The sequence below is a fragment of the Phaethon aethereus genome (assembly GCF_964289735.1).
Source record: "Phaethon aethereus genome assembly, chromosome: 8".
In the NCBI taxonomy this organism is placed as follows: Eukaryota; Metazoa; Chordata; class Aves; order Phaethontiformes; family Phaethontidae; genus Phaethon; species Phaethon aethereus.
In genome coordinates this window covers 8,384,653-8,412,601 of record NC_138584.1, presented here as the reverse complement: position 1 = coordinate 8,412,601, position 27,949 = coordinate 8,384,653, and the positions used below count along the sequence as shown (strand labels likewise).

The window sequence follows — 27,949 nt, the reverse complement described above, 5'->3', positions numbered from 1 at the left end:
AAAAGCCAAATTGAAGCATTTTTTTTCCCTTAATTTCTGGTAAAAGCCCTTACAGGGTGTGTAGCAGTGCAACAAGAGTGCCCTGTCAGCCACACAGGAGCCTAGTGAGCTGCAAAGGTCTGGCCCTGGTGCTACCCCAGCAGAGATGGCGTGGAGAGGGGTGCAGCACACACCAAACACAGCAGGTTGCCGCGGGCAGAGCGGCGCTGCTCGCTGGCACAAATGGGGTGAAATTCTGCAGGAGAAGTTTTAGGGATCCTGTGCCCTCTGTTTAGGTTTCAGGGACAGCTTTTAAAAAAAAAAGTGTTCCTTAGCAGCTATTGGATACAGCAACAATAGTAGCAAAAAAAAGGGGCAAAAAGATAAATGGTGAGAGTTACTAGGAAGACAGGAGGACAAAGAGAATAGAAGCGTAAGCACAGGGAATAAAGGAGGGAAATCAAAAACTGAAAGCTGACAGACTAATATAGCCCAGAAAGATCTGGAAAGTAATTATGCTTCTGAGTTAGAATAATAGGTTAATAAAATTCCCTCCTCTACCCCCACTGGAATAGGTGAAGAGGGGAAAAAAAGCCAGAAAATTTATATTTACTGACACTACTGCCAAAGGTTTCCTGGTTTTCTGCTTGGGGGGAACATCAAGCTTGGCTGCTACGTTAACACTTTCCTCTAATAACGTGGTTTATGGGACAGCAGTGACAGTCAAGATTTCTATAACATACAGGCACTTCAACAAGATTAGACCAAGCATAAGCCTTACACTATATTGGAAATAGCCAGTGAGCCAAATTAGACCGCAACAAACAAAAGATTAATCAAATTGCAAACCTAAGAGTCAGAAGGCATCTCTAGTTTCATTTTTCCCCACCAGAACTAATTAAACTGAGTTCACTTTGGCATGCTAGAGACACACGCATGAATTCCAACTATAACAGACATAATAGCTCTGTTTGTTGATTACTATAAATTCACAAAAGGGAAGGGGCATCCAATTTCACTCAGAGGGCAAGCAACAGGCAGAGGGAATTAGTGGAACGAAGAACCAGTGTTTGTACAACATATCCTGGTGATAATGAGGGATATAACATCACTACCCCCATCTAAAATATTGAACAGCCTCCACACATAATTAAATTATGGGGCACACATAGATTAATTCAGCTGTAGAAATAATACCAGTACAGGCAGTATTCCTCCCTGGAAACAGAAGGAATACATGCTCATAGAGTACTGCTATTATCTGCACAAGCCATCACAGAGTTGGAGAAAGCTGTGATGATATCACTAAAATTTAAAAAGCACAGCAAAAAAAAATGTAGTCAGATGCTGAATGTGCTCTCTGCTTCTCAGAGAAAGAGAATATGAGAACTCCCCAGGTCTGCCTTACGGGTTCAGTGAAGGACAGCATTTCACCTACAGGTTTTCAGATGTGTTTTGTACTCTAGGATTTTCATGTGTAAACAGGACTCAACAAATGGCAATGAGAATAATCTGTCTGTAAATGATCACCAAAGCAACGAAAGATGTTAAGACTGACATCACAGCAGTGCGTATTTAAGGTAGATATCCACAAGGGGTGTGAAAAGCCTTTGAAGACAACATCTATCAATTAATCGCCCAGTGCTTTAAGGCAGTAACAATGAGTGAGAATTCCCAAGTAGACACTTCAGTAAATCGATGTGAACCTCCAATTCAGATTTTACTTAAGTCTTTATAGATCTAATAGAATTAGTGATTAATTTTTCTAAAGAGTTGACCAATGCAGGGTTTGAACTTTCATTTACTGCCTCTGGAGTCACCAACCTGATGACAGATCAGCACATTAAATTCAGGGAATGGACTTGCACTACAGCAGCTGGGTACTGGAGTTTGATATTCACTATCCATCCACTCTTCCCTCTCCTGTTCCTCCTGCACAGCAACATGGATTCCAGTCTGCTCTTTTAACTGTCTCCTGCCTCAGTTTATCAACTTCACATACTGGAATACAGCCATGGGTGGAAGGCTAGAGGGCAGTGGCTCCTTCAAGCCCTGCTCCTTGGGGCAGCCTGCAGCAGGCATGCAGTACCCTGGCTCAGAAGACAGACTGCAGCACTGCCCTTCCAAAAAAAATGAGCTGGAGGCTACATGCGAAAAGGTGCCCTGAAGGATCTTCCTACATAATACACAAAAGCAGTCAAACAAGATCTTCCTACATAATACAACAAAAGCAGTCATCCTCAGCTACTAACCATACCTGTCCGTTACCAAACACTACCTCAAGATTATTTTTTTAATTACATTAACAACATTAAGCACTACCTACCACTTTCACCCTTTCATCACGCTTTCACCACTGTTTTGTTTATAATTTCAGGAATCACTTAACTTTTGATTCTGAAGATTTAAGTGGCTGTAAAATTAACTTGTGGAAGCCTTCTCCAGTTCAGGATCTTAAGATTATGAATGCCATGCAGTGGCTGAGCTCCACGTCCATCATGTTATGAAAACCCTTGTCCCTCTATAAATAACCAGCCTGAAATCCTTTAGAGCTGATGGAAGTGTTCAATTTGCAGGGGAAGAAAACTGTGTTGCTAAGGAACTGCAAAGAAGAAAAGGCCAGAGAGTGGTAATCTGAAATTAAATGAAAGGAATTAAATTGGCCCTTGATATGTTGAGTATTTGGCATATTATCAGCAATTTAGCAGTCTGTAGGCTTTGTTTCAAACTTAGGCTGAAAGAATAGTCAGAACATGATTGCACCCTTAATTTAGGGATTAGCTGCATTCTCTCTTCTTCATACAACAGACCCTGTCCACTTTTGTGGATTTCAGACAAAATTTTAAAAGCAAACCACATGAATATCAGTTTGAACTACAGCTATGCCTACAGTTCTTCAGACTCCATTTTTTTAGATGAAGACAAAGGGTAAGGATTTTCTTCACATTTATTCTCACTAGTAGACCAACAGGTGTGCTTTGCCAGTAAGTACTGGCTTTCATGCTTTGCTGATTTTGGCAAAGATCTCAGCAATGCACAAAACTAGATACTATTTCATGGATTTTTGTTGTGCCACATTTTCATTTCAGGAAAGTATTTTCAGTTGTTCATAATAATTTGGAAAAAAAAACCTCCATGTGGTAGAAGATTTTTCAAGCTCCTTCTCAGCCAAGAATTTCAGTTGTTTTAAAGAGCATTTCCTTTTCTTTTTTTATGAGACAGATCTTTCTCTAGTAAAGCTTTTTTCTTCTTCTACCTTTTTCTCTCAATTTGCTTAAATAGAAGAGAGTTACAACTGCAGAGACTACATCTCTGGCATGTTTAGCAACACCTTTACAATTTGTTACACATCTTCCAACACTTAGCTTAAGTATCACAAACGCCTGATATTTAACACTCCCAGAGTAAAAATTCCCATATTCCAATTTTTCAAGTTGTACTTTTAACTCACAAGATGTCAGTTATCAAACTGACAACCTCAACTTCTTTCTTTCTTACTGTAATTTTAGGGGCTATATTGTTGAACGCTGTCTGACTGATGAGTAGACTCTGCCACATGAAGGTATCCCATGAAAGAACTATCCAATAAAAATATATAACAACAACAAAACTATCACACTTTTATGCAGCAAGCAGGCTTTCACAAGTGGTTTACAAGGAACTGACTTACTAACCAAAATGAAGTGTGAGACCTACGTATCATTTTCTCCCCCACCATTACCTGCTTACATCTTTAACTGCATTCCTAGATCTTTGTTTGGTTGGGTCTTACTGGTTGAATTTATTGGTTTTGTAATGCCTTGTTGATCAAATAAAATATAAGACCTCTCCCTCAAAATTCTGTTTGTTTTAACTTTCTTGTGATATAGAATCACAAAACACACCAGTTATGCTATAACTACATTCTATCATTTTTTTTCTCCCGTGTGAACATCTGTTTTTATCAGAGCATGAAAACTTGCTAGATGAACACCATACAAGAAACCTTGCCATTAATATAATGAGCTTCACATACACAGGCTAACTCCAACTCTCAGTCTATAAAATTTTTGTCTGGCCTATTGAAAAAAAAAAATTCCAGATCTGTAAACCTTTCCAAACACTGTTTCAGACAGTTATTGGATAAAAACGTGAAATAAGTATTCCATGCTTTTTGAGAAACACAGGTAAAGCAGGTTAGAATTGCAGTGAAAGGCACAGCAATACATTTCTCAGAGAGTGTTATCTCTGTATGGCCTCTGTGTGGCCATAAGAGATAACATTGTACTACCATAGTTCTTTCACCTCTTTTTGGAAAAAGCAAAACTTAAGACCTTCAGAGAAAATAACAGAGATGCTGCCCCATTTCCTGAATTCACGTCACTGCTACACTTCACTCATAACTTTTGTAATAGAATTAAGGACACAAAAAATAATCTGCTACCACACAAGAAAAACAAGAAAAAGGTAGGAGAACTTTAAAGTAAAAAGTTCTCCAGTAGTGTGTTTTTTCTAAAGTCTCAAGGTGCCCTTCATATCACCGGAGGGCGGCACCACCACTCACACCCAGTGCCCCAAGCACTGCATCTTGTGCTCCTTCTTTTGTGCAGCAAACAATTGTAGTGTAGCAAGTTGTTTGTTTTCTAAAAAAAAAATGTTCATGTTGTTGTTACAAAGGTGACTCTTCCCTTTGAACTGTTTTCAATTTGTACAAGTGTTTTCCTTCTGAAAACACTTCACAGCTTCCCAAATTCTCACTTGCCTGCTTTGCCGACCCATAAAAATATTCTGGAAAAACAGGCAGCCTACAGTCTAGGGGAGCACATATATATGATCATGAAGATCACAAGGTCTTAGATATTACAAGATTATCAGCAGGTAAGGTTTCTGACCGACCATGTCCTTTGCCAAAAAATGAGACAATTCTGTGAGCCTGTCATTTTGAACCAGACTGACCAGTAATTAATGTCTGACTAGATGAAGATGTCTTAGAACAAACTCACAACCATGTAGAGAGGCCTCAGCCACACTAACGCATTGCACTGGTCAGTTTAAATTCAGCCTGTGTTATCTGTTGTGTCAAGAGCAGTTCATTTGCAACAAACAAGATCTAAACATGGAAAAAACATTGCGTTCTCTCCTGAGCTTCTCACTCTTATGCTCCAGAGCAACTGTCTATACAGTAACAGGTCTTAAATGGGGTCTTAAATGAAAGGAATGGATTTTTAAAGCAATCTTGCCAAACATTACTAGACTGTGGTTTTGGGTTTGTTGGATGGGGTTTTTTGGGGGAAGGGGAGTTGCCTTTTTTTTTTTTTAAATCACTTGTATTATATTGCAGCTAAAGCAGACAAACAGCTATCCTTAGCTTACTTCAGAGCAGTCTTTCTATGCATTAGCATCTTTTTATTGATGAAACACAACAACATACCCCATCATTCTCTCAAGGGGGCTACAAGGCCAGTAGTTACCCCAAGAGCAGCAGCTGCCATTCGAGACCTTGATGTTTTTAAAAAGCACTATTTGCCTTAGGATTCCTTGCTCTACCCAATGCCAAGTTTGCCTACACTGTAGAACCACCCATGCTGCAGTCTGGAAGCACAAAACTCAGAAGCACAGAGATCCAAGACATTCACTTACTTGCACTCCTCCACATTGGTCTCACCTATATTGGAAATAGAAATCAGGGAATTCAGGCAGGGATGAGAGTTTGAAAAAGAGAAGGAACCCAGATCACTTGCACACAGAAAGTTTAGAGAAGGGAAAGAAAAGAGGTTCCAGATGCTGGCCCCTTTAAGTTTTTTTAAAGCTGGAGTAAGGCACTTATATGTAAAGGTACCAAGATACCATGCATTACACACTAGTGATAACATGCCTGCTGTCACAGAACATTACTTATGGACAGATAAGATGGAAGGACACAAATATGCTCACCGTGCACACAGAGGTTTCATCCCCAGTCTTTACTCTGTTCCGAGCCAAAAGCTGCTCCAAGAGGTTGAGTCTGTGCAGCAGCCAAGAAAATGCCAGCAGCAGCTCCCGACTACCCGCTGAGCCGTCAGAGGGGAGCCGATAGAGTTCTGGCCTGCCATAGCCATGGTACCACAACGCTGATTTTACAAACCTAATTTGGATATCTGAAAAGAAGAAAACAATTAAGAATAACACACTGCACTACTCAATGCATTTATACATTCAGTTCCAGAAACTGCTGCCTCCTCTGAGAGCAAGATTTTTAATCAAGCCCAAGATTAGTGGAGGACAGTGAGACTACAATCTTTATCAACAACTGAAAAAGGACAAGAGGTAAAGGGTAAAAGCCTTCCTTATGCTGCCCCATTCTGATCTACAGGAACTACTGCTAAGGAAAAAGAAGAAATTCAAAGTTGAGACCAAGGCCAGTAATAGCCTCTTGGAGATTAACAAAGGCCAAAAAGGTAAATAGCCACCCCCGCTATAACAGGACTCCAGTTCACCTATTCATTTTTTATGAGCCACCAAGCATGCTATGAATTAGTAAACAACACTGAGTCACTTTACTCCTGAATGAAACTGGAATTCAGAGATAGGAGTTTCACAGCCTGGTGCAAATCTCTGAGCACCAGTGAGCAGGCAGAGATAATGCAGCACATCACACTGCATACCAGACCACATGGACTATTTAATTCTCAGGAATGCTCTGATCCTGATTCCTTCACACCAGCAAATCTTACCTGACAGCTACAAGACAGGCACTACAGAACTGTAAAATACTGCGGAAACACAGAGAAAATTATTATTAAAGTTCTGACCAGTAAGGCTCAGCTCTGTACTAAGTCAAAACTACAAAAAAGAACATAATGAGGGGCACAATGATAAACAATACATACTGGGGAAGAACCAACAGTTGTTGTAAAACAAATCCCTGCTCAAAAAGCTACTAGAGTTCTCCAAAGGCAACAAAAAGCAAGTGATTAACGAAGATTCAACCAATGCAAGACATTTAGACTTCCCAGTGGGATTCAACTGGCACAAAGAAACTAAGCCACTGCAGTGGAGGGAGAGGGAAGGTCCTTGAATCAATGGCAAGTGCCTAGCAGACAAGAACCAGGGGGTAGGTTTCACGAGGGCTCTGTGCTAAACAGTGCTGTTCAACCAACTCAAAATGACACACAGACAATGTGACAGTGACAAGAAAATTTGGTGCTGATGTGATATTACTCAGTACTACAGGATTGCAGAACCTAGTGACTCCAAGCTTTAAAATGACAAATTTAAAAAAAACAATTTTTAATTTAATAAAGAATTTTTAAAAAGATAAAATTCTTTTTAGAAAAAATGAAAAATTATGCACACAAGGGAAAAAACAATGCTAACTTTACTGACATGGCAACAGGCTTGGAGCTGACCACTAGACTCAGGAACACAATCTTAGATTGTAAGATTTTTCATTACAATATCACACTTGGTTGTCATACGCATCCAAAAGCAAATTGAATGTGAGAAACCTAGAAAGGAAACAGAACACAGGGAGCAACATTATATTGTTGTCTATATAAACTGTGACCCCACATCTCAAATTCACAGTATTTTTATTTCTTCCATCCTAAAAACGCTACAGAAGACTTGGAAAAAAACAAAGAGAAACGATAAGTACAATCACAAGTACAGAACAGCTTCATTGTAAGAAATGACAACGTAGGCCAAGACGACGACTAAGAATGGAGATGACAAAACTCTTTAAAACCATAAGTGCTGTGGAATGAGTAAATAGGAAATAATTGGTTTGCACAACATTCAATACAAGAACTGTGAGCCACCAAACAAAGTTAGCAAGCATGCGAGTCAAAACAAGTTAAAGAGATGTTCTTCAGGCATACAGCAAAGCTCTGAAATTTCTGGCCATGGGACTGTGACTATGGACACAGAGTTACAAAGGCTCAGGGAGGAACTGGATTTACAGAACAGGAGTTCATGGAAGCTTATGAAACGCAAAGATGCCCTCTCTGGTTTGGGAAGTCTGAAATGTAAATTACTGGAGGCTGAAAGAACACTTCCCTGAAAGCATCCTTCTGTACTTGCTCTTTCCCTTCCCCTCAGCTGCCACAACTGGATGAAGCTAGAGGAACCTTCAGCTTGATCCAGTTTAGGCATTCTTACAAAGTAAGGAAGAAAGCCGCCCCCCTTTGCCAGTGTTATGCTTCACTATCTCCGTGGGGGTTCATAGAAGAGGTACACACTCACATACACAAAAATAGCAGCAAGTACAAACCTCACACAATCAGGGATTGTCATTGCTGTCCTTAATTAACATACCGACTCATCACATTACATACTCATTTGCCTGCTCCTTCCCACTTGTGGTAAAAACATCCCTTAGCACTGACACGTATCATAATCTTTCTTTGTCTGGCATTGACTGCTGAAGCTCAAAAAACACATAATGACCAACTTCAAAACAAAAGAACAAGAAAAAATACTGTTGCTCTCAAAAGGAATTTGTTAATCACAGTGAGAAGTGGTTGATTTTAGCATTTTGCAAATCAAGTTGAGTCTTATCCACCAAAAGTAATACAAAGCGAAGACACGGGGAGGAGCTATAAGCTGACCTACGCTAGTAACCCTATAGCAGCAGTACAGGAGAGTTCCAGCTCTGCTGAGGCTGGAAGGAGCTGGTAGTCCATAAAAAGTCACCAAGCCCTTTGCGCCTTGACAAACCAGAGGAAGGTATATTGTTTGCACTGTTTGACCAATGTCAGGATTTAGGGAAACAAGAGTGCGGATCCCCAAGGGGACGCCTACTTTCAGAGTGTTCCTTAGTCCAAATACAGAGATGGAACTATTATACAGATTACTACACATCTTCAGCAGTGGAAGCGGGAATACACAATTGGCCACGTGAAAGCTACAAAATAATTCCTGACAAAGACATTAACAATGACTGAAGAACAAAAAACAAGATCAGGAGCATGACTAAGCATGTGACACAATGGTGCAGAGCTACTAATTTTTTGCAGTAGTGTTTTGCGTAGCAGAGCTTCTGCAGAGACACAACAGTTGGACAAATGGTTTTAAACCTTGCTTGTTTCTGCATTACAGAGAAAAAGGAAACCAAAACACCTAAATCACTCTGTCTGCTCTTTTTGCAGAGCCTGTGAATGTAAAAACAAGCAGCTTCCCTTCACACTGCTAAGGTGGCGGAAATGCCTATGGTTTGCTAAAAACCTTGCTGTAGGGATGCACTCCAATCACTCATGCACAGGGGGAGCACTCAGATATTAGAGATTTCATTTTGACCACTCTTGAACATTCTTACATGAGCTAGGTTTTCATGTTGCCCTTTCCTTTTCTTTGTGTATTTGTCAAGAAAGGAACTGCCATAACAGGTAAAGGTAGAAATACTCCAGACAGAAGGAATACCAGTACCTACTTTCCTTCTTTTTCAAAGCAAACAATCATCACATGCTGCCATCTGCAGTTCATGGAGCTCCCCAAGAAATCACATATCAAAGAGAAGGAATAGAGAGCAAGCCAGGTGTTTTTTTTTTCCTTTATCACCATTTCCCTGCTCTGATGTACCACCTGGGACCAGATCCACCAAGGCAACCGGTCACCTGAATCTCTGTGTTGCTCCAGGCCTTTATCTCCCCCTGCAACAATTTGCCCTCACATGAGAAGGTACTATTGGTGTGAGTATCAGGCAAGGATTACAGGTGAGCGGTCAAAGCATGGATCTGGAACTGGGGCTCAAAGAGCCTTTCCATGACCTTAGAGAAGTCACTTAGTTTTCCTCATCTCTGCAGTGCTCTGCTTACAAGGAAATGGTGCTCAGAAAAATGGCAATATAGGCTACAGAAGTACCCAAAACCAATGATGGATTCCTCAAAAATGTGCAGCCCAGAGAGAAAAACCATCACTCAGCAGATAACACCAGCCACTCAACACTCTCCGACAACATCTTCTTACGGCATTTCTTTAGGATTAGGCAATTTATAGAGAAAGTCCTATACAGTCCTACCAACTAATCCCCTTCTGCATGCACTTTATTTATAAGAGTACATTCAGCAAGTAAGACCAAGCTGTGGATGAACCTCAGGGTTCAGCTCTCTTAAAACTATACTCAGACTGTGCTCTTACGAATCTTGTAGAGTATTTTCAGTGAATTACAGCATGATATTCAAATAAGGGTTATGCATTAGCCTGGGAGGCTAAGATGTAAAGGAACTAAATCAAGTACAAGAACAGACACAGATACATTACTTCATGCACTCAGGCAAGAAACACCTGCATAGGTAGTGGCATTATGGGAAACTACTGCTGCAGAAGAACATTTTCGGCTTCATTTGTCAAATAAACAAACATATATTGCAGCTCCAGACCTCTTTCCCATACTATAAAAAATGAGTGGTGACTCCAGAAAAGAAACATTTCCTCCAACTACCTAAATGCATATTGCACCACTACCTGGTGTGGCGGTTAGGATGTTAACCCAGTCCACCTGTGAAGGAAGGGCAGCATGAAACCACTAATCATGACTTCATCAGTAAGGTTATGCCTGGGGTACCATTACACAACTTACTTTGTCAGTGACGTACAAGTCAAGAGACCTGTTGTTCTGACATGTTTAAGAGGCTGGCGTGTACTAACGGCTTCCCACCAAAGTTTACAGCAAGTGATTTTTACCATGTGAAGAAAAAATTCTTCCAAACTGAGAAACCAAGAGAGCCATTTGCAGAATTCTATAACCACTGACTGTCAGGCTTCAGTGGGGTTTTTGGTTTCTTTGTGCAAGAATGCAATAGTCCCTACATTTTAAAACATCAAACTGTGGGGATTTTTTTTTTTTTTACATGTGATTTTTCAAATACTTTGTCTTCTGCTAACTAGGCAATAAAATACATCAATACTTAAAAACATGATGCAGAAAGTTTTTCTAAATAAAAATCACATCACAACCATAACAAGGGAATAACTAGTAGCTGCTCTATTCAAAGCAAATTTTCAACTCTAAAATTCACCTATATAACAAAAGCAGATCAAAAACTGACTAATGAAAACTACTAATTCAAAGCAAAAATACATACCAGGCTGCAACTTCAAAAGTCACTTGATGAAAGTACTTCCTAGATTTAGTAAAAGTTTTCTGGAAAAATCTGTCCTTTTCCATGGGCAAAATCTCTAAGAGCATTCTGTCCTTGCAACGCACTGCTTTCTTCTAAGCACCTCACAACTGCAAATGCCTCAGCATCTGGAACGCAGCCCTTGAAATGTAGGTCTCGCTCTAGAGTAGTGAGAACCACCGTGACCCCAACAACACACACAGACTACACGCCAAAGCTCAGCGTTTCCTTTGGAAAAAACTTCTAGCCTAAAAAAAGAAAGAGTAAAACACCATTTGAGTATGGGGTCTCTTTTCCAGAAAGCTGTTCCTATGCCTATGCACACAGTAGCTCTCATATTGAAGGAGTCTTCACAGCCTTCCACTGGGATCTGGCAACTGCTGCCCTCCTTGTTTTAGCTAAGATAATTAAGAGGCTGTACAAGAACAGCAAAGAAAGGAAATCCTGATCCATGGACTGAAGCACTAGACATTGATTAGAGGAAACAGTTTCAATTCTTTGTGGTGCTACAGGATCCTGTGCAAACCTGAGAAAGTTATTTAGTGCCTATGCCCAAGGCTTCCACTTCATTTCCATAAAATAAATACATGAAAGACCGTAAGTGCTCCAGAGCAGGGACAGAGAAGAAAAGCAGTAAAATATTGTGTTCATAGCAGACAACTCATTCATTTGGCCAAGCAAAGGTAATTAGTGTAATCTGAAAAACTGTACAGCTATCCAACCTAAGTTTCAGCTTTAATCACAGAGTTGAGACTAAACAAGTTTCTTAAAAATCAGCTTAGCAGTTCTGAGCAAAACCACACATTCCCACCTCACAATCTACCGGCAGAGGCTGGGTTTGCTCTCTCTAGAGCCAGCAACCTGCCACACGCACATGGAAATCCTGTCTGCAAATGCTACAAGCAATTAGTATGGGAGCAGCCAGGATTCAATGAGGCTGAACTTTTGCAGGACCACCTCAACAAAGCTGCAGGAGACAGACAATAAATTGAGTTACCATACACAGCAGATTGTGGGTGAGGAGAAAAGCAAAAACAGCCAAATGAAAAATAGCAGTCCTGTGAGTAACACAGAACCATGCTGATTTCCTGCTGAGCTACCAGCAAAACTATGCTGGTTTTGCTCCACACTCCTGGAGATATATCGTCCACAATGCTTCGCCTTTTTTAACTCCATTCAGAGCCATCAGATTCCCAGCTCTTCAGGGGCTAAAACAATGTTGTTTAGGGTTTTTTTTTTTTGCTTTCAACAGCAAAAGTTGATTTTAAGTGATTTTGGTCTGAGGAGATCTCTATCCATCACAGACAATCCCATTCTCAAAAATTCCTTTGACAACAAAAGGGCTCTACTCAGACATCTTGCAAGAGAGAAGTCTGAGGAGTAGTACCGTACTTGGAATAACATATATTTAAGAAGTAAATAGTGCTCTGTCATTGTGAGAAGCCAACATGCATTCAGCTTCTCTCTGGAATAGCAGCCCTGTGCATAGAGATATTCACGGTCCCTCTAAAATATTCACACACTTTCCTTTTTGTTTTGTCTAGAAATTCAATCCAAAACAGTGTCCTTAAGGTTCATGTGCTATCATTTATGGCCCTGATATAGGACTTGATAGAACATTAACCACAGAATCGTGTATCATATGTGGAATGGGGAAAGAAGGAATCAAAGGAAAAACAAATCTATTTCTGTAATTAACTTCGCAGATGCTGAGAATGCATAAGATCATTGCAGAGATTTACCTGCAGTAAAACAGCAAAGGGAAGCAAGAGTCCCTAGCAGACACAAGAACGCCCCAGTTTCCTGGACAAAACAAGCCAAAGAGGAGTAAACCTGCCCGCACAGCTGTGATGCAACAGTAAGTTGGTGGCACAGGTATTCAAATGGAGCACTCCTGACAGGGAGCAAGGAACCAAAGAAAAGGTGCTACAAAACCAGTCCCAGTACTTTCCTGGGACAGACAGAAATCACAGTCAGACAGACTGACTAGGTTACCTATGGCATCAGACTCTGTCCACTCGCCCCCGTGGATTTGTTTCAGAAGAATGTAGAGCAGCCTCCAGAAATCCAGGCTCTGCAAAGGAAAGAGAGAGGAAGGAGATCAGCAGGCAAAATATCTGCCATATATTTCATCTTAATTAGGCAATTAAACCCATATCTGAGCATCAGTTGTTACATGGAAGAGAACAGCTGCAACCTGCCAACACTGTCCAGTCAGGCAGCTTCACGTATTACCTGTCTTATGAACACTGCCTACAGTAAGGTGCACTTAGAAAGAGAAGGGCTACTAAATGCTGGCTGTACAGCAAGACCCAGCACTTCTACTTTGAGGCACAGGAGCATGGCTTCCAAAATACCTGCTCCAATATAACCACATATGGCACAGCTCACCCGTTGTGAAACAAGTGCTTGAAGACACTGAAAAGATCTGACGATGATAAAGTCAAAAACTCACAAAGAAGAGGCAGCACACAATGAGATAGAACTGGAAATCATTTCTTGGCCACACAAGGACAGCACACTGACAAACCGAAACAGTGATTCTTACAATTGGAATTTCAGTCAAGACTCGTAAAATGGTTAAAACAGCTAGCTGAGCAAGCGGAGCAGCCTCTGTGTGAGCTGGAGGCCCCACAAGCATCGCCCTGTAAAGCCCTGAAGCAGAAAGACCCAAGCCGGTGTACAATAAAGGGACGCAAACCTCAGGTGACACTAGAAAGGTGTTGCAGACCACAGTGAAATAACAAACTTTAAGTTAAAACCGCCAGAAAATAACGCCCTTGCAAGAGCAGCGAGTTTGCAGGTAGTCACACAACACGGTGCCGGCTGAGGCCCACACAGAAATCTCCCCACCCAGGCCCTGGCCCAGCCCCACTTGGGTGTCCCCGTAACCCTCCACTCGGGACGGGGCCACAGAGATGCCTCGCCCCGAGCGCCTGTCCCTGTCGCTGTGCCCCCGCCGGGGGACGCGGAGGAAGGGGAGGGTCGCTAGGCAGCACCGGGGCCGCCGGCGAAGGGCGTCCCAGGGCGGCCCGCGCTCACCGCCTGCGGCCGGTCGAACCTGGCGCGGCGGAGGGTGTCGGGGGCAGGCCGGGCGCGGGGCGGGAGGGCCCGGCACAGCGCCCCGACGGCGCCCGGCAGCGCCCGGCCCCGCTGCTGCTCCTGCTGCTGCCGCCTCATCTCGCACTGCCGCCTCATCTCGCGCCGCCGCCCTCACCGCTTCCCGCCCTCTGGCGGCGTGCGGCGGGCGCATGCGCAGTGCGGCCGGGCGGCCCCGCCCTTCCGCTGAGCCCGCCCGCTGCGGCGCCCCCTGGCCTCTGGGAGGAAGTACTGCAGCGCCGGCCCCTGCGCCGCGTGGGGGCGACACGCGTGGGCCGCGTCCCGAGGTGGGGTGCGCTGGAGCGGTGCGGCGCCGCCCGGCCGGGCGTCACCCGGCCTTTCTCCCTGGCGTCTGCTCTTTCCATTATTTATTCTGCCTGCGCTCATGCCTTAGGGCAGAGAACTCGCTTCTTGTCTCCTCTGTAAGTGACCCACAGCCGAGTGGGAAGCACCCAGGGCACCACACACGTGCAGGTCACCTCTTGCTGCCCACGCAAGGCTGGGCAGGCTCACTCTGAGCCACGGCCGCCTCTCCTGCCCAGCCAAAACCCCCGAGTGAGCCCTGCAAGCTTCCCCCACCCTTCCTGGCTGAAGGAGTTACCAGAAAACCCCGCTTTGGCTTTTCTCAAGACAGGGCTGCTGCTGTCAGACCGAGGGAGAGCACGCGCGTTTGGCAGCAGGGGAGCGGCTCCAATCCCCAGCTTCCCACCTTCCTCTCGGTTCCACGAGGTGTGACGCAGGCAGCTCGGGTCCCCAGGCTCTTAATATAAGTCTAAGCTCTTAATAGAAGCAGTCCCAGCGATTAATCCTTGGGGGGGCGGAGAAACGGTTCTACCATTTGGGAGATGGCCTGAGTCACCGAGATGAAAAGTCCACTCTTGGCTGGAGTTTACATGGCCGAAACCCGGCCCCGAGACAGATTCCCGCCGCAGGCCTTACAGAGGGACCGCAACCGGTGTGTGCCGGGGCACTGGTCTGCTCCGCCAGCACAGCGGGGATCCTGCCCGTGCCTATACATAAGACTTGCTCGAATCCCCCACTGACTGTTTCTCAGCCAATTACCCAGTTCATAACCCATTTAACGTGCTATCTATGGATCTAGTGTGATGGGGTTTTTTTCCCCCAGTATCTGAACACCATGAAATAACATGTGAAATTCCTTCCAGCTATGGAATGGCCTCTTGCAGCCAAACGGCTGCTTGCAATGAGGAAAAAAATCGCGTTGGTCCGACGAGACCTTCAGGAAAGCCCACTTGCTAACGTGAACTGCGTTTGCACTCTTTCCCTCCGGCTGCTGCCTCTCCTGCCTCCCACCCCTGTGCCGGGGAGCGCGGCCCTTTCCGACGCCGAGCACTGCATTAGTGCTCTCCCAGTCCTGCGGATCCTGGCTACTGCTCCAGCCAGCCCTGAAAGGACCCCTGGGTGAGTTATCCAGGCTTAAAGATTTTTAAAATATCTTCTCTAGCAGCTGTTGTATCACATCCTCCTTCGCTCCTAATGGCCTGGAAAGCATTTTCCTTATCCCTGATCCAGCTCTAGCTCAGCAATCTCTATCCACCTCTTCAGTCTCCTTCCTAACAGGTTTGGCATCTCCATACGGTTACTTGCCTTTGGTTCCCAATAGCCCATGAAGTCCTTTTCTATTTCCCAGAGCCTTATCGGACCTGGATAATCCTGTGCTGTCTTTGGCATCCTTCTCGGCTTTCCATACCTTGCTGCTATCGGGCGCTGCCTGGTCCCTCCATGACACATTGCTTGTCTATTTTCCCATCCCCGCTGCAGTCTCCAGGCAGGAGGACCTTCAGCTGGAGCCAATTTCCTGTGTTTTCATGACCATTCCATAAACCCTGCTCAAAGCCATCCCTGTCCCCACACACATTCCTGTCTAGGCCTTTCCTCCCCGGGGCAGCTGCCTGCTTTGCCACTGCCCAGACAAGGGCTCTCCTGCAGCACCCAGTGCACGCATGGGTGGGTGGTCCTGCCCATCACCCCCTCTCTGGGCTCCTGTCCCCCAGCCAACGCAGCAGTCCCCTGGCCAGCGAGCACCATCGCCCGGCACGGGAGCCGCAGGCTGGGCTGCATGCCATCCCAGCATGCCGAGAGCCCCCGTGCCACCTCTCCATCCCGCTGGCCAGAGCAGCCCCACAGCGCCACAGAGCCAGGCTGGCTGCCCTCCCGGCCAGCAGCCCCTGGTCCTCGCCCCACGGCTCCCCCGGCACACAGCCCCGTGGGCGCAGCTGACACAAGGCGCCTGGCGCTGCGGAGGGTTGGCATCTGGCCACGGGCAAGTCGGACGCCAAGCGGCAAATCCCAGCCTCTCCGGCGCGGCGCAGCGGGGGCTTGGTCCCGGCACATGAGGCCCCACTTATCTGCTCTGCCGGCTGCCTGGGCAGTTTTCCCAGGGTGGGAGAAGCCGATGGGGAGACAATGGTTTCCTGCTGCAGAGATGGACCTTGTGCTGTGGGCGGACGAAGGAGGTGATGGTGTGACGGGCCCGGCATGCTGTCCCAGCAGGGATGCAGAGCCCCTGCCCGCTGCATCCCAGCCACCCTCACCTCCCCTGTCCCGAGCCCCAGCCACATGGGGACTGACGTGCAAATGAGTAATGACTGGCTGACATCAGCACACCACTCTGATGTCACCATGTGTACTTCGTGTCACAGGAGACCAGAGGAAGCCCCCAAGAGCCTGGCTCGACCTGCCTGGCTGCTCCTCCAGCCCCCCAGCTCTGCCCTGGCACCGAGGCGGTTTCAGGAGGAGCAGGGCTGCAGGTTGCCCCAGCAGCGGAGCAGCCGTGGGGACCTCAACAGGAAGGGAAGGTCCAGGCAGGCACTGAGAGGCCAGGGATGCTCCTCCCGCGGAGAGATCACCGGGCTTCGCCCTCTCTCGGTTCCCGGGGCTCGTGCGATGCCGCGCAGCCGCACAGGCGGCCGTTTTCGGCGCGGTGTGTCAGCTGGGGTCATTTCCGCCCCGGGTGACTCAGCCGGGGCCGAGAGCGCCTGTTTGCGCCCGCGCCATGGCAACCCGCCGCCGCAGACGGCCCCACTGTTTATGGCCGTTGCCAGAGATGACGGCCGCGTCCCATTGCCTCATGCAGATTGTATGCGATAACGGCAATCTCTGCTCGCTCCGGCAGCAGCACGGCTTCCTGCTGCCACCTCAGCCCAGCCCTGCCAAGGGGAAGGTGTGAGCTCTCCTCCTGGGAAAACAACCTCTTTGCACTTTTTTTTTATTATTTTTGTTGTTAATGCTTTTATCCCCATGAAGGCATGGGCAGGAGCCAGCCTGTCTCCCAGCCAGGCTCCTGGGCCGTGCACGGGCGCTTCCCACGCTCCGCCGCCAGCTCGGGCCAGCCGGAGCTCCTCTCCTCGCTCCTCTGCTCCCCGCAGCAGCAGCGGCGGCTGAGCGGACACCAGAGCAGGGCGCAGCTGCTCCCCTTGCCTGTGCGAGGGAGGCTTTGGGTGGCCATAGCATTCCACAGCCTGAGCAGATCAGGCGGGCTGCACCACTGCCTACTGCAAACGTTTCCAGCTCCTTCCGAATGCCCTCCCGGCTCTGTTATACACGCACTCTCTCTCTCTCCCCTCACCGGGATGCCGGGTTAAGCCAAGCGGGAGGAGGCAGGGTCTGGCAGCCAGGGAGAGCACCGTGCCGGCAGGCAGGAGCAGAGCGGCGCAGGGGCTGCGACCGCCGGCTGCCTGCGTAGCGGGGCAGGTCTGCAGCGATGCTCGGCCCCGCACCACCTGGGGAAGGCTCAGGGGTCACAGCTCCCACCGGGCACGGAGCAGCCCCGGCATCTGCTGCTGCTCAGCCGTTGTGGGCTCGTGTCTCCACCAGCTGAGCAGCCCTCCCTGGCTGGGGAGAGGATGGAGCCTTCCAGGCTGGCCACCCTGGGATCTCTGCTGTAGTCCAGCCGTCGGCGCGCTCAGAGCAGCCAGCTCAGGTTGCAAATAAGCATCTCCTTGCCAGAGAGCAATGAGCTGCCGCCCAGCACCGTCCTCACCCGTGGGTGCAAGGGGTGCTGATATTGCCGGCATGGCTAGCACACGTTCAGCACGCTGAGTCGCATCACGTAACAGTCACAGATCACTGCATCCCCGAGAATGTAACAGCTACACAGATGGTCTAGTGCAGGTTTTCCTGGACACGGTCAATAGACCTGTCTGAGGGCTGTAGTGCCAAAATTCAAGGTCAGCTCCCGCCAGCTGGATGCTTAAGATAGGCGTTGGCGTTTCAGGCCAGTCCTCTGATGCAGGGGCTGCGCTTTCAGTATGGTAAGTGAATTGGAAAGGATTAGAAAAAAAAGATCTGAGATCTCGCAATTCTCTGTTCTCAGGAGTTTCACCCTTTCCTTTTTACTTAAATAGCCAAGCTGACTTTCCTCTGCACGGAGGGAAACCCTCTGCCCTCTTCTCCCCTGGGCCTTTAATACAAGGCTCGCCAGAGAAAGACAGAGGCTTTGGTGGGAAGCTCTTATACCCTTCCCCCTTGGAAACTCTCTATTTCCTTGAAAATAACACAAGAGGTGTGAAAGTAAAACGCAACTCTAGTGCCTGATGCCAACTTTTCTTCTCGGGCTCCTTGCTGGGGAAAGCCACCCAGGACCTGGCAAATGTCCCCAGGGCTCTTCGCACCCCGCTCCCTCCCAACACTGGATCATCGGCACAGGGGACAGGGTGGTGGTGGAACAGCCCATCCCCTCCTCTCCTTGCTCCGTGATTAGAGTGCAGTCTCCGGTACCACGATTCATGGTCTCGTCCACTTCTCATTACGCCCCTGGCCATCTCCCTTACCCAGAGCCCCTCTGCCTTCAGTATCTTCAGCTTCAGTATTTGCTGGGGATGTTGTTCCCCATCGGGAATGAGGTTTCACCCTCTCTTTGCTAACTCTGCAAAGCTGTTTCCGCTGGTGGGATGGGGCTTCCCCAACCCGCTGCTTTGCAGGGCCGGGCCGGGAAGTCCTGGCTCGCCACGCAAGCGTGCAGAGCTCCCACTGCCCGACATCAGCTGCACCATCCCCCTTACCAGTGCCTGGACAAGAAGGCAGATTTCTGAGGTGTTAGGAGATGGGCAGACACTTTCTCGACCTAAAAGATAACAGAACTCTTTGAGCTTAACACAAATCAGCCTTAAAAATACCCGAAGAGGTGGTGAGCTGGGTACCACCCCGTTACAGACCGGCTTCGTCCCCACGAGCCCCGCGCAGCGGAGAGCAGGAACCCTGCAGCCGCAGCCCCTGTGCCGCACTCCCCCGGCCCTGCCTGCACCCTGCCTGTCCCTGAAGGGGGCACAGCTGTACCTGCAGAAGCGCACCGGCACGGAAACGAACCACTCGCCACCCCACGGCAGGTGCCTGGCCCCACCCGTGCTGCAGGGGCTCCCGTGTCCCCGCGGGACTGGAGCCTGTAGGGATTAGACACAAAATCACCGCGCCAGAGGTGTCACATCAGTGTCCCCACCCCAGCTGGCTGGGGAGGGTCGGTGGCCCCGCCGGCGTCCCAGTGAGGCAGCGCTGAATGAGCCCCCCTGGCTCCCCAGCACGTGCTAGCCCAGATGTGAGCTGCAGCTGGCTCCCGCAGCCACGCTGGCAGGACACGGCCGCTGCTTTCGCGAAGGACGGCCCTAGGGAGCCATGCTGAGGGCAGCACCCTGCTGCAAGGCTTCCAGCCTAAGCCGTCCCCCTTGCCAGCTGTGGGCTCAGGCACACATCTGTCCCCTGCTTCGGATTAAGGTCCCGTCTGTGCTGGGAGGAAGACACAGGGCCAGGTGACACACAACAGCCCCTCCTGCCCACACTCTGCTTCCACTGGGGGCTGAAGCAATGCCTCTTCTAGATCAGCTGAAGGACCCCCCAGCCCTTTTTCTGCCCCCCTCTCCTTTTTTTCTTCCGTACAGAAAGCCGCAGAGCTGGGGTGGGGAACGGCAGCAGTTTAGTTTCTGAACCCATTCTGTTTCCTGTCCTTTGCCAAAACCTCTTCTGGTTCCCTACCCAGGGCGTTGGGGCTCGCCCACACTCAGCTGCCAGGGGAACGGGCGATGCTGTTTGTTTTTTTTGTCACAGTGATGAAGTGTTTATAGCAACCATCACTCTGCAATCCACAAACTTCACTGATCTCAGCCCAAGCTTCCGAAAGAACGGCAGAGGAAGCACAGCCCCTTCCTCGGGGATCGGCAATGGTGGTGTTTCGGGTCACTGACGCAGGGAACCTTTGTGCTGGGCATCATCACCATGCTGGAGAACACCCGACATCTTTTTTGCTGTCCCAGATGGGCACCTCGGGGCTGGGGCCGTGCCCTGACCTGCAATGGCAGTGATATCCCTGTAGCTGCTGGCTACTGACCCCATGGGATGCGGGGGCTGCCAGCCACCTCCCGAGGGTCTGCTCTCTGCCTGGAGTGGTGGGAGCAGCTAGCAGCGCACATCAAGCCAGCGTCCCTCAGCTGCTCCCCCAAAAATCTGAGATTTGCCCTGAGCATCCTGCTCTCACCGTCTCCCCTGTTGCAGGAGCAGCATAGCCAGGGCATCGCCGCACTGGGAGGGAAGGGACCGTCCCTGCCCGTCCCCAGCTCCCGACAGGGCTCAGAGACGAGAGCATCGCAGACGAGCTGCGCCGGAAGCCACGCTGCTGCCTGTCTGCGCAGCTCGCGCTCCAGGACACGGAGATTTACTGTTCAATGGAGAAAAGATTATGTCTGCTGACAGCCCACCTCCCCGGCGTGCCGGCCGCTGCTGAGCCTCGCTGCACATCGGAGGGGAGCGCCTGGCCCGGGTGCGGACTTTCTATCCAAATGTGATACAGCTGTTTCTGCTTCCTCTCCAAAGACTGAAGCAAGTTTTAAAAAAAAACAATTTATCATGTATTTTCTTTGACCAAGGCTCCTTGTGGATGTGACCTGCTCCTGAACTGCCCAACCTCATGGCATCAAGGCTGGAGCAGGCAGAGAGCGTGACTTGTACAAGCACAGCACTGGGAGGGGAGTATCCTGACAGCAAGTCCTGGGGCTAAACACCATCCCCGTGGGAATGCCTGTTGCAGGGTGGGCAGAGCAATAGGACACTCAGAAGGAGCTTTATGGGAACCGATACCCAAGGGCTTGTCCCCAGGGCTTGCTTGAGGGGACCCCAGTTTTTAACCCCCCCAGGCACAGTGCAGAGCGAGGCAGCTGCAGGATCGGGTGTAGCTCCTTTGCAGGCTTCCTGAGGCCGTGCAGACCTTGCACAGTTCCTTCGTCCCTCCATGCAGCCAGAGCAGGCAGAGCCGTCCCCAGCCATCACGCCTACATCGCGAATCTGCGGCACAGACCTAAGCACGCAGCAGCCCGGCAGCACACTGCAAATGGCGGCACCGTTTTCGGCCACTGCCCACCGAAAGGTCTTTCAGCTGGAGGGCTGGGTGGCCCCAGCCTCTCCCCAAGCAGCACTTGCTTTTCCATACTTCTCGCTGGTTCCCTGCTCACCCCTTCTAGCCTGGCCCCTTGCACCTGGAATTACCTGATGCTGAAATGTTTTGGTGCAGGGGCCAGTTGGGAAAGACCAGGATCCCACTTCATGGGCCCCATTCCCAGCTGGACATACTTATGCAAGCCCAGAGGATGACGAGGCTTGTGTTTGCCGTTATTTTTAATGCTGAGGGTAAACACTATCTCACTGGCATGCTCCAGGCTGCTGAGATTGTATCACTAGTTTGCTTTGAAGCCCAGTTCGCAGAGGAAAGCCACGTCCCCAGTGCCCCAGGGGCGGGCTGGGTGCCAGCGGCGGTGCAGAGCGGGACCGTGTCTCGCTGGCCAGGAACCGTGGGTGCTGGCACCCCTGGGAGGCTGCTGGCAAGGGCAGCGGGCAGGGGGCCCTACAAGCCCTGGCTGGCTAGCTGGGAGGCTTGGTGGTGGCCAAACAGCAAGAGCCGGGGTTTGCCTTCGACACAGACGCCTGTGCCTGTTGTGGTAACCGGGGAGGAGGCGAGGCAGCGCCGGCTGCTCGAGTTGGTCCCGCTGAAGTGTTCTTAGTGGGTGCAGAGCCTTTCGGCATCAAGCACGCAGGAAGTTTTAAGATGCTTATCAGATCGGGCTGCTTTTGACACCAAGGATTTTGACATTAGACATGTACCTCTGACCCCTGAGGGTTTTGGCCAAGCCCCAGGAAGGCTGATGTGACAGTAAGATGCAGAGCAGTCTCTAAGGAAATGCATGCTGAAACCATAGACAAAAATACCCGAGAGTGTCATGAAGTGTATCTGAATATGTAAATAGGGTGGGTTCAGGTTAGGGAGAGACATGGTTAAGAAACCATTTTAGAAACATCCCTCAAGTCAAACATATTTTACATCTGTCAGTGCTGTTCTTCCAGTGGGGCAAAGAGGTTGAACCACGAAAGAGCAAAGCGCTTGCGAGCCAGCTCTGGCTTTGTAATCCTGCACCTTTGCTTTCCCTACGGAGGCTGGCTCTGCCTCGCCGGTAGCCTCCGCCTCAGTTGGCCTTTCCATATGGTGGCTCAGAGCGAAAGCGGCTTTTCTGGTTTTCCAGCCGTGACCGTCAGCCGCGTCCCAGCGAGACACCTCCCTGCCCCAGCCGCGGGCTGTGAAGAGCCACCTCAGATCCGGGAGCATCCCCACGGGCATGGCCTTCCAGCAGGCACTGCCAGGGGCTGCGGCATGGCCAGGAGGCTGCCGAGTGCCAGCGAAACTGCGGGTCAGTGCCCTCAGACCCTTCTCCGGCAGCACTGCGTGCCTCTGCTTTAACCCCGTGGCAGCCGCAGGCAACAAGAGGCGGCTCGTGGCGGGAGCCACCATGCTCCAGGCTTCTGCAAATGTCATGGCACAGACGCAGCGAGACCGTGGGTGGGGTAGGACCTTCCCCCTCGAGCCCAGGAAGACCACATCCCCAGGGACGCAGCGGCACGACACCCACCCCCCCTTCCCATGGGGCGCGCTCGGCCCCGGTGCCTGCAGCACCTGGGGCTGCTCTTGCCCCGCGCGGCTCGGGCAGCCCCTGGGTTGGGCAGCCATGGGCAGGAGCAAAAGCGCACGGAGCCATCGCATGGGGTGGGGCTCGATCCAGAGGCTACGTGGGGTCCTTAAGCAAGTGGCAAGCGCTTCGCAAACGAGTCCCGCGGGGTCCCCCTTACAGACAGCACAGCCGCTATATGGGGGAAGCATCTTTCGGTCTGGGTTTATTAGAGACTGAGAATACAACCGTGGGCCCAGCCACGAGAGCTGGGTGCCAAAAGCAGGGCTGGGTTTTGGCTGGAAGGGTGCAGTCTCCTCCCCAAGCAGCCTTCAGTGATAGTGGCCAAATTTCCTATCTGGCAGGGCGTCCCAACGCCCCCACCCCGGCCGCACTCCATCTGGAGCAGAGCCCCTCTCCACCAGCCCCAGCCTCGGTTACTTATTGCTTTTAACGTGCTAGTCTAGTACAGAGTGAATTAAAAACAAAAATGCATGTCTGTCGCGGTGCGTTTGTGCTGTCTTCGGGCTGCGCTGGGAACCCTGGCCGTCAGACCTGGAGAGGGATGGAAGAGAGGGGCAGATGAAGTCAAGCTGGGCTGGGAGCGGAGACGTCCTAGGGACAACGGTGCTTCGGGACAGACCCCATCTTTGCCGACAGGCCACAAAGAGAAGCCTTTGGCGTGGGCTGCCAGAGCTCTTAGTTGTGGTGCTGCCAGCACCATAACTAAGCGGGTGCCGACAGTCACTTGGGGCTGGTGGAGAGGAGGAGCTGGCGCCCAGCAGATCGCTCCCGAGCACCGGTGCGAGGGCTGGGAGTCACAGCCAGCCCGGAGCGATGCCGCACCGCGCCTGCCTTCCACGCTTGCCGCGGGGGGACAGCCCTGGCCAGCCCGTGCAGCCGGAGGCAGGAGGGTAGCTCCGAGGGAAGGCACCACTAACCTGAGGTTTACTTGAACGTGTGGCTCTCGGCTCCTCCCCGGCCAAACCCTGAAAGAGAACCCGAGCGGGGTCAGCACTGCCGCGGGACGGCGAGCCCACCGAGGGACGCACCTCACTGGGAGACAGGAGCCCGCAGCCCCCTTCCCCGCCCTCCCACAACCCCAGCCACAGCAACACTACCTTTGGGCCCGAACAAGGCGGCATAGCAGGGGTGGTTGCAGTACGGCTTGCCATCGTGCTGAGGGAGAAAGAAAGAGCATCAGCCCCAACCATCCCCGACAGCCCTTCAGCTCCACCTCTGCCCACCCCTCCCGCCCTCCCGCAGCCCCTAGCTGCAGGGGACAGGGACCTCCTGGGCAGCAAACCTCACCTCTGCGTGGCCTCCAGACGTCAGGGTCTTGTTACACTTCTCGCATCTCAAGCAGGGACGGTGCCAGTCCTTCCCCAGAGAAGTCACCTTCTCGGCTGCCACGGAAAGGAGGTGGGTTAGTTGAGGCACTGAACGGGCGCAACAGGTCAGTTTTGGCAGGTTGGCCTCCCTGCCACCAACCCTAGGGAGGGCACTTTTGGGTATTTTCTCAAGTCTATTTGTCCGGGACAGAGGGCACCATGTTTCAAACCCAGGTGCTCGCTGTGCACAGACATCACCGTGCGCATCCAGGCACCTGGACCTGAAACCACCCAGGGTGAACGCCGCCACATCCATGCAGATGGACCAACTTCTATCCATCTTCCAAAAATTTGGGGACCTCCCCCCTTCCAACATCAGCCTGCAAAGGGGATTAATTTCTCCCTGGCCAGCTGAAGCCCCAAGCGATCACGAGAGTCGGCAATGGTGAAGGGGGGACGCTGGTGAAGCCATGGCCATGCCCTGCCCCAACACAAACCTGTCCCCTCCCGCCGCTGGCACTCTGGCCACAGCTCTGATTTTGCACACACATTGGCAAACCAGAGCGGAGCTGGAGCTTGGCCGGGGTTCAGGCGGCCGCAGAGGGGACAACGTGCTGTTTGTTGGGGCCAGGACATGTTTATGGAGAACGGGGTGGCTTTTAATTGCGGCACAGTGGGGGAGGAGGGTATTTTCTGCAGACGCGTGTGCTCTTCATATTGGCAGCTGCGCCCCTGGGGATTTATTAAGTGATAAAGCAGAGCTTTCCACAGGAGCCCAGAGCCAGGTCTGAGCCCTCTCCCCATGCCTGCAAAAGGAGGTCGAGCAAGGGGACCGAGCCGCTGCTGGCAGCGCGTGCCCGGGGGGGCCCTCGGCAGCCTGCAGCTCTTCTCCTTTGGGGTCCAAATATGCCCACAACAGCTTATGCAAGGAGCAAGCCGGCGGCTGCAGAGGTGGGAGCGGGGGCAGTGCCCAAATGTCACAAGGCTGCCCCGCTGCCATCCCCCAGCGGCACAAAGAGCCTCCTGTGCCTGCAGCCCGGCGGGGGCCGCAGCCTCCTCCCCCCGGGCAGCCCCAGGAGCCCGAGCCTGGCCTGTGGCTTCCCATTACAGGGTTTCTGGAAGGAGCTCAGCCTCCTGATCTCTTGCACAAGCATTTGCACCAGCACCCGGGCAGGAGCTCTGCCAAGGCTCGCTGCAGCGCAGCCCCCCCGGCTCTCGGCCACGCAGGCGAGATTCCCCCGGAAAGCTGGCGGTGGCCCTGCAAACCTCATCCCCAATCCTCTCGGCATCAAGTCCTCCTCACCCTGAGGAGACAATTTGGCAGAAAGCAGCCCAAGGCACACCCAAGCAGGGCCACCAGGCTCCGAGAGCCCCACGGTGCCCCGGAGCAGGGCTTGCTCTGCCTCCTCAGCCCGTGCTCCTTATCTGCAGGCACAGAAATCAGGCAGCAAGCTCGGTCCTTCAGCAGCTTTTGAATCCTCCTCAGCCTCTGCATCAACAGAGACATTTCGTAAGCGCAGCCTGATAAGCGTGGGGCCAAACCGCTCCTTGGTCAAACGGACCCGTCCCGGCGCCTCCGTGGCCGCACCTGTGGGCACGGCAAACCCAGCTCGGCCGGACTGGGATCGAAGCAGATCCACAGGGAAAGGCAGATGCTGACACCAGCACCTTGGTAGCTGTTGGTATCAAGCCACGTGAGTGCCCCAGGACCCTCAGTCACAGGAGGGAGCCACAAACTGTATCGTGCCAAAACCCCACTTCAAAGCCTGGCTGCAATTGGCAAGTTCAAGTTTAGGCAAAGCAATGTTCCCCAACTGCAGGAGCCATGTCCCCCGCAGCCATCCAGGCAGCGCCCACGCCAGCCCCACACCTCCCCGGGGTGGGCATCGCTAACAGACACGGCTCTTTGGCAGGGAGAGCAGCTCCTGTGTTTGAGCCTCCAAATTCTTTGGCAGAGCACAAGCAGAAATTGGGGCACACACACAAGCAGAGCATAAGGCAGAGAGAGCAGAAGTCAGTGGCGGCACTTGGGTCCCAGATCTCTGGTAAATTAAAAAGCAGGGAGTGTGTATAAGCTGCTCCACACCCCTTCAAGTTCAGCTAAACCAGGGAGGTGGGGAGGTCTGGCAGCCGGAGCCTGCCTGTTCCAGGAGCTGCTGCTGGTGGGGCGAGACGCTCAAACTCCCCCAAATACCCTCAAGCAGGACAGCGGGACCACAGCACCAGAAGGGGCACAAGCCTGGAGTTTCGGGGCCCCACTTTGGAGAGAGAACGTCTGCCTGAAGCCCAGCGGCAGACAGCAGCCAAGCAAGACTTGTGGCTAGCCTGCAACAGCGGCTTAAAAATAACACCCCAGGACTGTCATCTCACTGTGCTAAACCACACAGGACAACATGTGGGCAACCCACTGACCCAGGATTTGCCCTTAGGAAGGTGCGTGCTTGCTTGCCCGCCCAGGCTTTCAGAGCAGAGGGCCTTTGGGCTCCCAACCGAGCAGCCTCCAGGGCTGGCTCAGCTGCCTGCCTCGGCGCGGGGCTGCGGGCAATGCTGGGAAGCCAACGGGGCTGAGCTCCCACGCTGTGCCGTGGCCCCGTCTGCAGGATGGGGGTACCCACTGCAGCCCACACCCTGCAACGAGGCACCAACTTGGGTGGATTGACAGGGTCACCCACCCGGGGAACCCTGGGGACCCAGAGCGCAGGGTTGCACAACTTTGGGGCACCCCAAGAATTTGCAGTGATGGGGCGCACAACATCGGGGCACCCGGGACCCGCGGCGCTGGGGTGCACAGGGACCCGTAAACAGCGGGGTGCCCCGGGGTGCAGCATCGGGGCGGAGGCGGCCGGGGAGGGAGCAGGACGCCCTTACCGAAGTAGACCTCCTTCTGGCAGCGGGGGCACTTGGGCATGGCCTCGGCTGGGCTGGGCTCGGCTCGGCTGGGCCCGGGGCGCCGCTCGCACCGGCTGTGGGATGCTCCGCGCCGGCCCCGCCGGAGTCACTGCCCGGCCGCCCCGCCCCGCCCCGCCCAGATGTGCGGCCCCGCCCGCAGCTGGAGGCACGCGCCCCGGGCACAGCCCTGCGGGGCCTCCCGGGGCGGGGCCCCGCACCCCCTGCAGTCCGTCCACTCGCACCCCCGGCACCCCTTTCACCCTTTGCACCCCCGTGCCTTTGGCGTCCTGCAGCCCTACGCCAATTGCACCCTTGCACCCCGCACCCCTTGCACCCCTACAGCCCACTACGCCCCGCGCACCCCCGCAGCCCTGTCCCCTCCGCACCCCGTGTCGCTGCCCCCGGGCTCCCTGCCTGCTCCCTGCCCACGCTTGTGCTGCGCAGGTGGCCGAGAGCCTCGCTCTGAGTGGGGCTGGAGGTGTGATTGGCATGTGTCAATCAGTCAACCACGCTCCCAGATAAGGATTCGTGGGGTGCTGACCCCCCCTCCCCCTCAGAGCACAGAGCTGTTTCTCCCACGGGAGTGTAAAAGTCGACCGTTGGGCAGCAAGTCCTGCCCGTGGGGAAGTCTGGG

At 51.4% G+C, this 27,949-nt stretch overlaps 2 protein-coding genes across 2 annotated transcripts in view; both read right to left on the bottom strand.

The window, feature by feature from the left end:
* TEDC1 (tubulin epsilon and delta complex 1) overlaps nt 1-14,255 on the bottom strand; it is a gene marked incomplete at both ends in the record, with an annotated part of 76,977 nt that extends 62,722 nt beyond the window's left edge. The window contains 3 exons of the mRNA XM_082002740.1: nt 5,893-6,095; nt 13,053-13,131; nt 14,100-14,255. Coding sequence (XP_081858866.1) covers nt 5,893-6,095; nt 13,053-13,131; nt 14,100-14,255 — 438 coding nt within the window. The remainder of the gene's footprint in view (nt 1-5,892; nt 6,096-13,052; nt 13,132-14,099) is intronic.
* A 9,788-nt stretch (nt 14,256-24,043) lies between these two features.
* Nucleotides 24,044-27,334, bottom strand: CRIP1 (cysteine rich protein 1; the record flags this gene model as incomplete). Its single annotated transcript, XM_082003198.1, has 4 exons — nt 24,044-24,084; nt 24,217-24,274; nt 24,407-24,501; nt 27,295-27,334. The coding sequence occupies 4 exons, from the start codon at nt 27,332-27,334 to the stop codon at nt 24,044-24,046; spliced, it is 234 nt and encodes a 77-aa protein (XP_081859324.1).
* Nucleotides 27,335-27,949: the final 615 nt, after the last annotated feature.